Here is a 16,182-nt window from a genome sequence, read left to right on the forward strand (position 1 = left end):
CGCCTTTTCTGATTACAGTTTAATGTAACAGTAAGCTGGCAAAACCGCAACTGCAAATTAACCACACGGAGATTACCATGGCAACCGGTCAAACAACACGGCGATCTGCGCGCGCATCCGCCGTGATAAACAAATAACCCCCATATTGAACGAAATTATACCAAGTGAGGGTGCCGTTCACAGACACCAGAATGAACGAGTTCACAGTAACGTTCATCAGGCAGTAATACAGTATGTTCAGTTCACGTTCGCCCAAAATATGAACGAGTTCATGAACTATCGTTCAATGAACCGGTTCAGGCACAACACTGATAATAACCCACCTCTGACTGGTTAATAACTTATTTTTAATATATATGTTCCGCTCGGTGGTGAATAGTGAATAGAAGTGAATAGTGAAGAGCAGACAAAAATATACGGCTAACTAGTGGCCTCTCCCTCTGAGATGTTGCATTTCCCAACAAATGACGTTTAAGACCTGAATTGGAATTTCTAGAGCGGGGAAAATCCTTCCGTGATTACTTGAACGCAGCATTAGCTTGGGCTAGCTCTGGGGGGCTAGCTCAAGTCTGCACCAGTCACTCGAGTTAGCTTGACAACACAAATGAAGCTCACACTCAACACGGCTGAGATGGTTTAACCACAAACGTTGTTCACCCGGACCATGACAAGATCAAGAACGACAAGGTCAATGTTAAACCCCCCTCGACGTAATTGAAGACCAGCAACAACAAGGTAAGGATAACGAGTTAGTGACCACAACAAGGTAGTGATGGTTTTTCATGTTGCAGTCTGTTTTGCGCTCGTTAATTGATTAATTGAGTTATCTGGGCCATTACTAAAGGATATTTTTTTTATTTTTGTTTGTTTATTTGGCAGCTTTTGGCAAATATGTAGTGTTGAATGATAAATATACCTTAAGTACGTGCAGTTAGATTGAGAGGGGTTGGATTTGTAAGAACCAAGTTTCGTTTCCTCTCTGCTATCTATCGACATCATATTATGTTCATTATAGTTATAACTTTATAACAATATATAATATTGTTTCTTTTTAAACGTGCCGTACTGAATTATCCAAACCGGATTTGGGGCGGTTCTTTCCTACCAGACCACTAGGGTGTGGTTGAAGGGAATCTGGATACGAACGTAGTCTAGGGTCCTAGTTCAGCCCCCAACTTTTTCTGTATTTTTACCACAACACGCATAATGAATGAGTAATGCAAGTACAATTTAGGGCTGATACACATCATGTCACTGTGACTTGGATGCCAGCAAGCCATTGCCTTTTTACATTTTTTTTATTTGCTGCATGACGAACAATTTAGCATTTCCCAACAATGTTGATGTTATGTTGGCTAGTTGATAATAGCTGCTAATAGCTGGTCCTCCCCCTATTAGTGCCTTGAATGTTCTTGCTGATGTAACTAGACTAAACCTTCCATGCAGAGATGGCAATTATAAATAATGAGACTGTTTAATTTGAATTAGTTGGTGTTTCAAATAAAGAAAGTAATGTATGAAGGATAGAGCTTCCTTCTTGTTCTTGTTGATAGCGGGTCAAAGAAATGCATGACCAGGGGGTTTCAGTGCAGTGCCATGGACCGCACTCCATGGCAGGCTGATGAGAGTCCCTCTCGATTCCCTCACAGTCCGTACAAGCAGAACCTCCACTCCTTTGCGTTAGGAGGTAGTGATGGGTATCATTGAGGAGAAGTTCTAGATCAGTGGCCTTTATGGGGCTAATGCACACAACAATCCAACCAGAAATTCAAGGCACGCTGACTTTAAGCTGTAGGGAATGACAATCAAAAATGTCGGACAGTTTATTACTTGGTTCTATTTGTATGAGCTATTTTGCAGTATTATACATACAGCACACTGCACAAATCCTGCATCTCATACAGATCAGATGGGCTATTTCATTGTTTGTCAAAATGATGAATTGATACTCAAGTAAGCAAGTGGAGTAATAAATCAATAATATTAGCCTGGCTATTGCCAGACCAAGCTCAATTGTAGATTGCACTTTGGTCCGGGGAAGCTGCTGTCATTTTCTTCAGCATGAGAGGCGTGATCAATGGGCCTAGTTCAAATGACTCTGTACGCAATTAGCTGCTTGCCGTCGCGTCCCTGTCGTCATTGTGTTAAACCAGCCACTAGCGCGCCACGGGGAAAAGCCAGCTCCTTCTGCAGGGCGAACTCAAATCGCTGGCAGAATGGGCCGGGCTACCCAGTCTACAATAATATAGCATCATGCCTGCAGATGTATTAAATCCCGCTACATTTCACTGCACAGATGCTGGGAAGGAGTCACTAGACATGAGTAAATGCTATGCGCATGAATGCATGCTGTCATAATGTTGTTTTTGATCAACCTTTGACCACTGTGTATGTGTGTATGTGTGGTATGTTGTGTTAGCCGTGTAGCATGCTGGACGTGGGGAAGTGGCCCGTGTTTGCCCTCCTTCCTCCCGAGGAGCTCCGGCTCATCCGGCAGGCATGTGTCTTCGGGAGTGCCGCAAATGAAGCGCTCTACGTCACCGTTAACGATGAGGTAACCACCACTGACATCATTATCCACTTTGTCTCTACAAGATGACATCACATGGTGGTGGGGGGGGGGGGTAATAATTATATAAGAACGGTTATAGTGGTTATTATAGTGGTTAGGGTGACTCCCAGCCTAAAGGTCATGGGTTTGAACCCCAACGTTTTAAGTAATCCTTGCTAAGGAATCCCTGAGGGAGATTCCCTAACCCCTACCTGCTCCTTAAAATTCCCTGTAAGTCACTTTGGACCAAGGCCTCTGCCAAAGCACTACAAAGTAATTTGAATGCATAAGACATAACACAGTGCTCCTGTTGGGTGGTGCAGTGTCTGTCACTCCCCCAAGCGCACGGCTAAGAAGATATAAGGGATATATTTAGCCATGTAGGCTAATACCTGGGCAGGCCCTGCTCTCATCCAATAGCAACCTGGAGTGTGGCTGTTTTTGTCTGGCCAACGTTAACCTCGCCGTAGTGTTGTGTAAACAGGATTATAACAAGTCCTTAAGAATAACAAAATTTTATATAACTGATACTTAACTCTCAGATGTTCTACGGAAGACCAAATGTAAATATTGACTGCACTACATTATGAATTAAAAAAATCATAAAGGAGTTAAATTAATAGACATACTCCGGATTTAAAATAATCAATATTTCATCTTTAATTGTGTGTCGGTGATGCGTGTTTGTTTGTGTGCGTGCACCTGTTTTGTAGAGCCTACATAATGTCCTTACCAGCGTACTGATTAACACTGGGAAATATGTATGCAAATTACTTGAGATTCCCTATCTGATTGTTTTGTAGCTCTGGGGTTTATAAAGGGAAGGATATCAATATGCTCACTGTATTTCAACTAACGGCATAGTCTGTCTAAATAAGAAGCTCCAGTTCCAGCCTCCATCGTCCTACTGTCCCTCGGGTCAAGCTTCTGTTGTGTTTTATATTGAAGTGAACCACCTGTTTCAACTCTGGGCTTTCAATCCAAAAAAAGAAAAAAAAGGTGTTTTGGGCGGAGGGCTCTAGGGATTAGCATGTTATTCCCATGTGACCCACGTCAATGGTGCCCTCTTCCCCACCTCCGTCCCCCCTACAGCTACTTGCTAAACTGGCCATAACTCCCCCAGTCATGTTAACATGGATCCTGGCTTGGTGGTTATCCACAGGTGTTCGCTCTGGGAACCAACTGCAGCGGCTGCTTGGGGCTGGGGGACGTGCAGAGCACCATCGAGCCCCGCAGGATTGATATCCTCTGTGGGAAGAAGATTGTGTCGCTCAGCTACGGAACAGGACCTCATGTGGTGATCGCAACCTCAGGTATGTGGCCGGTAGACCCGGCTAGGGTCCTCCTGACTTGGGTTTAGTGAGCAGGGGTCTAGGGTAGTGTTTTTTCTGACCTGTCCACTGATTGTATGTTATTTATTGCCTTTAAATTATATACAGTGGGGCAAAAAAGTATTTAGTCAGCCAATTGTGCAAGTTCTCCCACTTAAAAAGATGAGAGAGGCCTGTAATTTTCATCATAGGTATACCTCAGCTATGAGAGACAAAATGAAAAAAAAAAAATGTAGAAAATCACATTGTCTGATTTTTAAAGAATTTATTTGCAAATTATGGTGGAAAATAAGTATTTGGTCAATAACCAAAGGTCATCTCAATGCTTTGTTACAGGCCCTTTGTTGGCAATGACAGAGGTCAAACGTTTTCTGTAAGTCTTTACAAGGTTTTCACACACTGCTGCTGGTATTTTGGCCCATTCCTCCATGCAGATCTCCTCTAGAGCAGTGATGTTTTTGGGCCACACAGACTTTCAACTCCCTCCAAAGATTTTCTATGGGGTTGAGATCTGGAGACTGGCTAGGCCACTCCAGGACCTTGAAATGCTTCTTACGAAGCCACTCCTTCGTTGCCCGGGCGGTGTGTTTGGGGTCATTGTCATGCTGAAAGACCCAGCCACGTTTCATCTTCAGTGCCCTTGCTGATGGAAGGAGGTTTTCACACAAAATCTCACGATACATGGCCCCATTCATTCTTTCCGTCATACGGATCAGACGTCCTGGTCCCTTGGCAGAAAAACAGCCCCAAAGCATGATGTTTCCACCCCCATGCTTCACTGTAGGTACGGTGTTCTTTGGATGCAACTCAGCATTCTTTCTCCTCCAAACACGACGAGTTGAGTTTTTACCAAAAAGTTCTATTTTGGTTTCATCTGACCATATGACATTCTCCCAATCCTCTTCTGGATCATCCAAATGCTCTCTAGCAAACTTCAAACGGGCCCGGACATACACTGGCTTTAGCAGGGGGACACGTCTGGCACTGCAGGATTTGAGTCCCTGGCGGCGTAGTGTGTTAGTGATGGTAGCCTTTGTTACTTTGGTCCCAGCTCTCTGGAGGTCATTCACTAGGTCCCCCCGTGTGGTTCTGGGATTTTTGTTCACCTTTCTTGTGATCATTTTGACCCCACAGGGTGAGATCCTGCGTGGAGCCCCAGATCGAGGGAGATTATCAGTGGTCTTGTATGTATTCCATTTCCTAATAATTGCTCCCACAGTTGATTTCTTCACACCAAGCTGCTTACCTATTGCAGATTCAGACTTGCCAGCCTGGTGCAGGTCTACAATTGTGTTTCTGGTGTCCTTTGACAGCTCTTTGGTCTTGGTCATAGTGGAGTTTGGAGTGTGACTGTTTGAGGTTGTGGACAGGTGTCTTTTATACTGATAAGGAGTTCAAACAGGTGCCATTAATACAGGTAACAAGCGGAGGACAGAGGAGCCTCTTAAAGAAGAAGTTACAGGTCTGTGACAGCCAGAAATCTTGCTGGTATGTAGGTGACCAAATACTTATTTTCCACCATAATTTGCAAATAAATTCTTAAAAAATCAGACAATGTGATTTTCTGGATTTTTTTTTTTCATTTTGTCTCATAGCTGAGGTTTACCAATGATGAAAATTACAGGCCTCTCTCGTCTTTTTAAGTGGGAGAACTTGCACAATTGGTGGCTGACTAAATACTTTTTTGCCCCACTGTATATATATATATATATATATATCTCTCTCAATGGTTTTTGGATGCATACATTTTTGATGGTACACGTTTAGGAATCCTCTGTTCCGACCAGAGTTGGATCCGTACTTCATTGTTAAAAATACCCACTACACTATCCTAATCTAAGTGTGATACATAGTGTAATACTATACAATGTTAACCTCAACCACTATGTCAACATGGTATATCAAGCTCCTCTCCCTTCATACAGATGGGGAGGTGTTTGCCTGGGGCCACAATGGCTACAGCCAGCTGGGCAACGGGACCACCAACCATGGCCTGATACCGGCCCTGGTCTCCACAAACCTTCTCAACAAGAAAGTGATGGAGGTGGCCTGCGGCTCCCACCACACCATCGCCCTCACCACCGAGAGAGAGGCATGTAACTTTTTAGAAACAGTTTTCAGAGTCAAAAAAATTCAAAAGAGTCAAAAAATGCTCGACATCACCTCGAATCAATGAGATATAATGATGGATCAAATCTATTGTGGATTAAGATTAAAAAAAAGAAAACATAACTCAAAGGTGCTGATGACCGGTTCTTGCTTTTTTATCAATCCAATGCTACCTACAATGAATATTTATGAAGAGCAGACGGCTCAATGTATAGTAGCATGTAGCAGTGTGTTGGTGTGTGTTAGGGAGCAGGTAGGGCTTACATGCCTTGCTCAAGGATACTTTTTCATGCAGCTGGGGATGCCAGAGAAGAAAACCTTTCTGCTCCGAACTTGTGTATCATGTGTCACCCAGGTGTTTGTGTCCCTCTCTCCTGGTTAAACCAGGTGTTTGTGTCCCTCTCTCCTGTTTAAACCAGGTGTTCGCATGGGGCTACAACAACTCGGGCCAGGTGGGCTCCGGGTCCACGGCCAACCAGCCTACGCCGCGGCGGGTGAGCAGCTGTCTGCAGAACAAGATGGTGGTGAACATCGGCTGCGGACAGCTGTGCTCCATGGCGGTGCTGGACAACGGCGAGGTGACGTGTTTACCTCTGGTTTGTTTTGGTTTGGATCAGGAAATTTGGAGGACATAAGAACACTGGGTGACTTCATAATGAGTAGCGCGGGTTGTTGTTGAAATGACACACTAGTGTGGGGCTGGACAATAGGCAAAAGTCAGCCTCGGCTCGTGCTTTCTGATTGGCCTCAAATTGGTGCCAGGGGAAGTCACTCACTTTATTTGTACCAGTGAGAACTAGCGATTGCACTGCTTTTTGGTGGCATCAAACCACTGGTTGAGTTTAGTGTTGATGGTCTCCCTTTTAAGGGTCAGATTAACTGTAAAAGACATACACCATCACAAAAGATTATATCCAGAGATATACTTAATGTTCTATGTAGTAAAGCATTAATGTTGTGAACTTAGTTCCCTTTTGTTCTATACTCATTTATTATTAACTTCTTTTTTCTTCTACTGTTAAGTCCAAAATTCCCCCACGGGGATGAACAAAATGTCCATCTTTCTGTTATGAGGCAGTTATTCAACCTTTAACCTTTAACCTTTGACCCCTGGTGTCTGCAGATCTACGGCTGGGGATACAACTGCAACGGTCAGCTAGGGCTGGGAAACAACGGAAACCAGCAGACTCCCTGCCGCATCGCTGCCCTGCAGGGGGCCAACATCATCCAGGTAGCTCCAGAGGTCTCCTAGTACCCATAGATGACAGAATAAGCACTACGGCCCCCTCTTTCCTCCCCGTGTGGTGGGGCCGATGTGTGTCCTGTGATGTGAGGGAACGCATGACAACTAGGTTTTGATCCAGATTGTTGCATAACTCCATACAGTGCTTTATCAATAACCCATCATAGGGTGGTCCTAGCCTTTGGTTAGGGCTCAGTCATTCCATGATTTTGATTTTGTGGGATGATGTTGTGTACAGGTGGCGTGTGGCTACGCACACACGCTGGCGCTGACGGATGAGGGGATGGTGTACTCGTGGGGGGCCAACTCCTACGGCCAGCTGGGCACGGGCAACAAGAGCAACCAGGCCCTGCCCACCCTCATCAACACAGAGAAAGAGAGGTTGGTAGTACCACCCTCCCCCACCCAGGGTCTAATTAGCAGCAGGTCGCTGGCCGGTCACGAGGGGTCAAACTGGCGGGTACCCGAGGGGCCGTTCCTCATTGGTTCACAGAGGACTGTGAAATGCCGGATATACCTTCAACGTCCCTCAAGAGGAGAATGCACAACAGATTCCAGTACCTCGTGTAAGGAAAATGGAGGAGGTCCTGTGAATTAGGTATGCCTTGTGTTTTTCCAACACATGGACTGAAATCCACGATTTATTAGAACTTATAACAATCAGGATCAGTTTTATCCCGGGCAAAAAAAGCTGTTTCTGAGTAAGGACGACAGCCAATTACATTTTCCTCCAATAGGAAACGGGTTTGTTCCGTCAGTACAACCTTCAACCATCTCTGCGCTCTCTCTCTGCTGTTGCAAAAGTTTTTGAGTACACGTGCAAATTACTCCAAAATGAACACCTGTCATCAACAAATGGTGGATAGATTGAACCAGTGTGGCTCGTAAAACATTTTCAAAACAACTGCTTCTTTAGGATATTTCTTTTGGAGGTTATAAGCCAACGTTCCTAAAGCTTCTTTCAGTGGTCAGACTCTCCGGGCCTTGCGTCTTGCGTGCGTGCGTCACTCAGCAGACGCCTCTCTGTGTGCCTCCTTGCAGGATGGTGGAGGTGGCGGCGTGCCACACCAGCCACACGTCGGCCGCGCGGACGCAGAGCGGCCAGGTGCTGATGTGGGGGCAGTGCCGCAGCCAGGCCGTGGCCAGCCCCCACCTCACCCACTTCAGCTCCACCGACGACGTGTTCGCCTGCTTCGCCACGCCCGCCGTCACCTGGCACCTGCTCACAGTAGGTAAGAGCGCGCCCCAGCGCCGCCCTGCCTTACCCTAACCCTAATATTATGTCGTAGAATTACGACCTCTGGTGGGTGACCTATGACCTCATACATCACCCATCGTGTCCTTGATTGGACAGGCCACATCCTGCCCATGCATCTTCTGTCTCTGTCTGTCTGTCTCTCTTTCTCTCTCTGCCTGTCCATCCGTCTACCTTCCTTTCTGTCTGTCTTTCTTGCCGCTTTGTTTCTGTATTTTATGGAATCCGTTATGGTATATTTGGTCTGCATATTCTGATTCTGTCTCATAAACCGTATAAGATCGGTTACCCTTGTTGTTTTTTGGATCTCGTTGTTGTTGATCTTTTTGTTGTTGTTACCGTACTACAGACGGCGATGACTACCTGACGGTGGCCCAGTCCTTGAAGAGAGAGTTTGACAGTCCCGAGATCTCAGACCTCAAGTTCATGGTGGACGGGAAGTCCATCCACGTTCACAAGGCTCTGCTCAAAATAAGGTACCGGAGCCGAGACTCTTGAATGGTGCAGAACCCAATGTACCAGCGCAAGGTCTAGTCTGGGAATGCGTTTTGATTTGGCTCATTTGTTCCCTCCTTTCCTAATCGCTATAGAGTTGACACTATATAGTCTACTGTTGAGGGAACGCGTATAGGGGGATTCAGAAACGCGCCCGAAATCTATCAGTGTGATGTTTACCGGTGAAATAAACAAGTTGTCCATGTTAGACGCCCTGTGGTATACACATGGAATGTAAACATCGGTCGTAAAAAAAGCAATGAAGACATAGGTATGCAGTTTAAAACACTGTTCCCTGATTCTGACATCGCTATAGCCTTCAAGTGTGGAAAGGACAAGACGTCTTGCATTATTCCACTATTTGGAATGGCAGATTTAGAAGTTATTAAGGGCTTGTTCGTGCTTATGTTGGACGAAAGTTGACTTCAGCCAGGAAAGTTACTGTAGTCGCAATTAAAGTCACATTAGCTGATAACCATGACGTTCAAACTATTCTTTGACTAATAATGCTGTCACTGCAAATAACTTGTGGCTTTGCAAAGACCTTTTTCTGTTCTAATGTGAAAAAATGTATAGACTTTGGAAGTCATTTTATAGACCTGAAATAAGTCCTGAATAACTTTTATAATAGTCTTAAAAAGGTAAAAAAAAATAAAATCTTAAAGTAACTTGTTGAAAGCTGTGATAGTGCACTAGTATTTAGGGCAGAAGTGGACCAACTGGAACATGGCACGGGTTTCTGGCACTGGTGTGTATTGTTGAGGGACATCTGTCTGTGAGTCGGCCGCCTGTTTCCTGTCCCTGCACAGACCCAGATATAGCTTTCTCCTCGCCATCATTTTATGAACACGCTCAGACCCCTTGTATCCGGACACCCCCGCCACCCCTTGCTGACAGGAGGAAGGAGCCAGGCTGGCTGCACGGGCTGCACACGCTCACACAAACACGCTTACACACACGCGCGCGCTTACACGCTCACACACATACGCGCTTACACGCTCGCACACAGAAACTAAGATACAGCCACACATACACACACATTCACATCACATGATTACATAAACGCACAAACACACACACACACACACTCTAACCACACACTAGCACCTAAACATACAAACTCACAGGCTTATTCGCAGAAATGTTTAACACACACCCCCATACACACAAAGACATACAAAGACGAATTTTCACACATTTGCACACTAACATTAACACAGAGAGAAAGATGTGAGGTCAGGCCAGGTTCGTCCATGTGTCACGTTTATCGTTCGTCTTTATAGATCAAGTTTTTTGTAAAGTAAACATATTTTATGGTATAGGTCTTCCATTAATCCACTGTGGTCGAAACCTGAAACGCAAAATGTTTAACACAATTATTTATATCTCAACAGTTTTCGTCAGATTACTTTTAATTTAATTTTATCACATTTTTATTGAATATGTATCCTTATTCTAACAGGAAATCTCCATTGAAACCAGATCTAGTATTTCACCAGAGGCCTGTAAACATATAAACATTTACACAAGTTTAACAAGATAAGCACAACAGTCAATACATACAGGATATACAAAGTCAAAGAAAAAGAATAGATAAACAAACAGTTACACACACACAGAGAATACTGCGCTAAAAGAAAAAAAAGAAAATGTAAAAAAGTAGCCCACCATGTGATGTGTGCATACCTATTGAATTGTTGCTTGTTTTAGACTGGGTTTCCTGTGGCGTGTCCGATTGTGTTCTGAAGGTTCACAGACGTGGCCCATGTGTCCTCTATTGTCTTACATCTCATGGGGCTTCCTGGTGTTGACCTCTTGGCTCTGTACTTATTTATGGGCCTGCTTGAGACAATGGAGAAGACGCCGTGCAATGAAATTTAAGTAGATAAATCTTCTCTTCCCCTGCAAAACAAAAACACATTGCATCTTGTTCCACAAAATAGTCGATTATAATTATCTACCTAGATGACAGTTTAAATGGGATAATGTTGAGCCCTATGTTGGGTGGAAATTTGCAAAGCCCAAAGCAGACAAAGACACAGCCACACTGCATTCATGCTCTTTTTGTTAGCTCAATCAAAATAGGATTCTATACATACAAAGTTTCACTGTACTCTGCAGCTCTACTCCTACCCACTATTCACCACTACTTCATCATTTCAAAATCACATTCATGTCATTAATGAGGGTGTGGACTAGTGACATTGGGGCTTGTGGTTTGAAATTGCCCAAAACGGAGAATGAAGTACAAGCAAGAGTCTAATGTATTGTAAGTTATCTCAGAGGTGGTGTCGCTCAGTCCCCAAGAACAAGCCCTGTCGGATAACCAAAGTCTCCATCGCTTTATCCATCAAGGACAGCCCTCTGATTGGGAGTGGACCCCCACGGCGTAGGACTAAACTCTGCCGTCTCGCCCCTCTGCCAGGTGCGAGCATTTCCGTGCTCTGCTGAACGACTCTGATGAGGCGGCCATTGAGATTCACCAGTTCTCCTACCTGGTTTACCGCGCCTTCCTGGAATACCTGTACACAGACGCCATCAACCTGCCACCCGAAGACGCCATTGGTAAGTGCACACGCCACACACCACACACTAGACACTCAACCCTAAATATTACCTTTTAAACAGGTATTATACTTTTGAGACCGTTCTGCCCCCTTTTTTATCATTTTTACCATAAAAAGTTTTAACCCTAAATAAGAGTCTTATATCTAATATAATAATCAACCCATATTACATATATTTATTTCAGGGGTTCTTATTTTAAAAGCAAAGAACTGATAGCTGGGTGAATTTTTACTCTGTGATGTAAGCCTCGACGGAACAGCTTTGATCAAGGTCCCATGATACGGGTGTACTGATAAACGTCTCACTATGGGCCCATCATTATGACCATGTTCTGCTGCTCCTAAAGGATCCTCCTAGAGGGTCAGTTAGTTCCAGACCGATGATTCCTGTCTGTCATTATGCAAAGGGAACTGTGGTTGTTACACGTCGCATCCTGGAGATGGCAGCACAAACTCCTAAGTGTGAACCGGTGTGTAGTCCCTCTTGGAAGACGTCTGTAGATTCAGGTGTCTTTATTCTCCACACACACGTGACACACGGACACTTTACATTCAATTACAAAAAATGATCTGTACACCAAATATGTTCAACAACATATATTGATATAGATCAGGGGTTTTCAAAGTAGGAGAGAGTGAGCCCCCCCTCAGAGAACAAATTTCAGCTGAGCCCCCCCCCCCAAAAAAAAAATGTTCTAAATCCCTGTGTTTTGAAAGATCTTTTAATTATTTTAAACATTTTAAACATCTCTGATCATATCTTAAACATCTCTGATCGTATTTTACTCATTTTAAATATCTCTGATCATATTTTTGAAACATTTTAAAGATATTTTTGAAACATTCTAATCATCTTTGTGCGTTTTTAAACACATTTCTTAACACATTTTAACATCTTTATCTAAGCATATTTTTGCTTAACTTTTTTTAAATACACTTGAACAGCTTAATCTGTAAACTGCCAGTTTAGCTTCCTTTTTAGCTCACTTCTACTTTAGTGGGAGCAATGAGTTTGCGTCTTTAGCTGTGTTCGAAATCGTTCCCTATCACGGATAAAGTGCTCTATATAGGGTGCTCGCCATTTTGTAGTGGTGTTCGAATTCTCAGTGGTAAATTTCATTCACTATATAGTGGACTTAAAATACCCAAAATTTGAGTGAACATACCATGTTCCCTACATGTTACTCCCGTATACCACAATGCAATGCGCTCGTGTTTTTCCGGAGCAGAAGAAGAAGCTGAATAACCACGAAAAAGTATACATTTAATGATGGAGTCTCCAGCTTTCGTTTAGAAATGTCAACAATTTATTTGGGATTTAACATAGAAAATGTTACATTCAAAGTTAATAAAAAAAAAACTTGATCAAGGAAATGTAACACTCAACATCAATACAACCTCCAGCTGTCCTCGTGAGTGCCTGGTTTGTTTACATGATGTTGGCGCATCTGTCTGCGTCACACAAATACCCAGCGCAAATGACGTTTAGAAATGTTCAGCGTAGCGCACCTCACAGTTTGAAAACCACTGATATAGATAATTGGGCTTTGAATGCTCGGAGTGAGCCAGCGTCTCTAATGCGTGATGTGTCCATCAGGGTTGCTGGACCTCGCCACGTACTACCGCGAGGCGCGTCTGAAGCGACTGTGTCAGGAAACCATCAAGAGGGGCATCGCCGAGGACAACGCCGTCAAGCTGCTGTCGGCCGCCGTCAAGTACGAGGCCCGGGTAAGCTCACAGCCTCTTACACACGGGGGTCCGAGGTCAGCGTAGCCATGATGTCACCACTGCGGCGACTCTCCTCTACTCTTGCTCCTCGCTAGTAGCACTTTAACTATCCAGGCAGTGCACAATGAGGGGCAAAATCTGACACAGAACAGAGCCGGACAGCTAGCGATGAAAATGGAGGATTCAAGTGCAAAGACAACAGACAATCAGATTCCGTTCCAAAAACCTTCAGGAGGTTTTTGAAGTCAGTAAAGGCGGTGAGATGAGACGGTCTTTCTGCAGCTGACCCAAGGACGATGGGGCTGTGTAGGGAGAATGGTTCCTGCCCATCTCAGGCGTGGTCGCGGGAGCACAGTGGGAGAACATGATCTTGTGACCATAATAACAGTAGCGCTCTTGGCACTTACCGGTTGGCGCTCTTGGTTTTGTAGGACTTGGAGGAGTTCTGCTTCAAGTTCTGTGTGAACCACCTGACGGCGGTGACGCAGACGCAGGCCTTTACCGACATGGACCACGAGCTCCTCAAGAACTTCATCAGCAAAGCCAGCCGCTACGGGGCCTTCAAAAACTGACCGGTCTGTGGAGAGACCGCCGTTTCGACCAAGACTCTCCGAGCAGCACCACGGCGGCACAGACCCCCGGGCGGAGCTCAAGAGTTGACCTTTGACCTACGTCAACATTGAGTCCATCACTGCTTCAAAGACATGCAGCTGGGGAGGTGAAGGCAGGAAACATAGAAAGAGGGAGGTGGGGTTGCTTCTTTCTGTGGGTTTGAAGATCAAGTGGTCTGAAGCTAACCCAAACACGGCGCGTTATGCTAGGGTGGAGGCGTTGGGTTCCGCTCCTCGCACACGGAGTGCAGAAAGCAAACGGGGGAAGCACCTCCGAATATGCTCCTGTTACGCTGAGTAAATTGTCTCCTCACTGGCTGATGAGTTTAGGGTCTGTTTTGAATGTGTAAAAGGAGTTTAATCATGTGAGAGTAGTTTACATTTATGTCAATACAGGGCTGTTTGCTGTCGTTGCTGGAACAGACCAATTGGAAACAGGAAATATTTTACAATTTATGTGATGAATAGCAATAAGTAAAGTTTCTGAAATAATAATGGTAGAAGTGTCACTGAATGTATCTTTTTGTATGTTACCATGGTTGGTCAGGTACTTATCCACTGACTAAGCATGGATCGCTACTAACTCTGTGATTTTAACTTGTTGATGCTAATGCAGTGATTCTAACTCAGTAGTGCTTACTCTGTGATGCGGTTCTGTCTAACTCTGTGACGCCAATGGGGTAGTTCGAACGCAGTGATTGCTAACGTGGTGACGCCAACACGATAGTGCTAACTCGATGATGCTAACTCGATAATGCTAACTTAGTTGGCTAATTACCAAATTAGCATTGTCCACTTGTTAATGGAAACATATAGGTGGTTACAACATTTGATTTCAGCATAATCCAACTGAAATTGTCATTTTCCACAAATTAGTGATTTGCTATCTTTCCAGTTCAAATTCAGTTCGATTAATTGTTTTCTACACGGTCAGCAGGTTATTCTGCAGAGGTTCACCGGGATAAGGAGAGCTCTTTTAAAAACGTCCAGTTTGCCTATTGCTAGATTAACACTCCCTGACGACCAACTTTAGTTTTTCTATAGAATCTTCTCTTACTCTTTATCATTCAAGGTGTTTCACCATATTCCAAACTTTTTTCTTTTGTAATTTAATATATTTGCAATTTGGTTTTACAAAGGTTTATTTGTGTATTATTTTTTTAGGCGTTAAGATATTTGCATACACTTTATGTTAGGGGAATAGTTTCCCCTAACATTCTGTTTTGGTGAAACCTGATACTGACACCTCAAAACTTCCTTATTAGAACTTCTGTTATTCAAATTATGATTATGCAAATGTCTTCCCCTCCCATGTTCCTGCCAACAGAATTTCCAGTTTGTTGTCCCATGTGTCAAAAAAATCAGTGTGTTCAAACCCAATTCCTCCCTTTAATCGTTGTACAAAGTAGAATGTAAGATAATGATATATTTTAAGCAGCCAATGTTGTGTTTTTGTTGTTTTTGTCTCTTTTTGATAAAGCTGAAATCATTCCCTGTATCTCCTGGTTTGTTGAGTTTTCTTTATCAGTATATTTAATGATGAGATCTTCAATGACAGGATATGCCAATGTCTGCTTCTTGCCAATATGTATCACACACACACGCCTCATATGTCCATTATAAGGCGTGGGGCTGGGCTAGACTGCACCACTGTTTGATCAAACCAATCCCCAAAACCCCCACACCTCAACCAGATCAACAGGATTTAATTACAGGAGGCCTCGTCTGTCTAAACCGTTAAAACCGATAAGGTACCTGTTCAGGTAACTTGTTTCCTGTTCAGGTAATTAGTGGGAAAGATTTGAATTTGATAACATCTTGGATCTAGTAAGTGTGTTAACCATTGTTTAGGTCTATTGGAACATTGTTTATTCCAAGTTAAGGTAAAGAAAATGCAAGGCTATGTAAGTAAAATAACCCTTGAATTTTTACTGTAATGCTTGATGTTATAAACTTTCCCCTGATGGTCATTTTATCAATTTTCCCTGGCCATAAATGACCCTCTCAGGCACCGTAGACAGTTTGTTGTGCTGTTGGGGTCTGAGACAAGCCAGAGATCTCCTGTTCCCTTCCCATGGGAATTATCCTCTGCTCTCAAACTAAACAACACGGAAATACCACACTTGGTTACTCGGAAGAGGTCATTATCCAGCAGTTTAACGCAATTACATTGTGTTTCCTCAACCCAATAAACATAAAAACAGCTCACGCTGAAAGGTATTGTTTGGTTCTTTGAGAAACGATGATGGATACAAATTAACAGGAAACCTCAGTTTCATTATAAGAAAAGTT

General features: G+C 43.8%; 1 protein-coding gene across 1 annotated transcript; it reads left to right on the forward strand.

Moving 5' to 3' along the window:
- The first annotated feature begins 564 nt into the window (after positions 1 to 564).
- Positions 565 to 15,388, forward strand: rcbtb2 (regulator of chromosome condensation (RCC1) and BTB (POZ) domain containing protein 2). The gene is made up of 12 exons (XM_079733445.1): positions 565 to 735; positions 2,420 to 2,554; positions 3,714 to 3,864; positions 5,808 to 5,974; positions 6,411 to 6,569; positions 7,115 to 7,222; positions 7,473 to 7,615; positions 8,276 to 8,466; positions 8,839 to 8,965; positions 11,410 to 11,549; positions 13,149 to 13,279; positions 13,711 to 15,388. The coding sequence occupies exons 2-12, from the start codon at positions 2,429 to 2,431 to the stop codon at positions 13,849 to 13,851; spliced, it is 1,584 nt and encodes a 527-aa protein (XP_079589571.1). The 5' UTR covers positions 565 to 735; positions 2,420 to 2,428; the 3' UTR covers positions 13,852 to 15,388.
- Positions 15,389 to 16,182: the final 794 nt, after the last annotated feature.

Source organism: Pollachius pollachius (genome assembly GCF_949987615.1).
Source record: "Pollachius pollachius genome assembly, chromosome: 3".
NCBI lineage: Eukaryota > Metazoa > Chordata > Actinopteri > Gadiformes > Gadidae > Pollachius > Pollachius pollachius.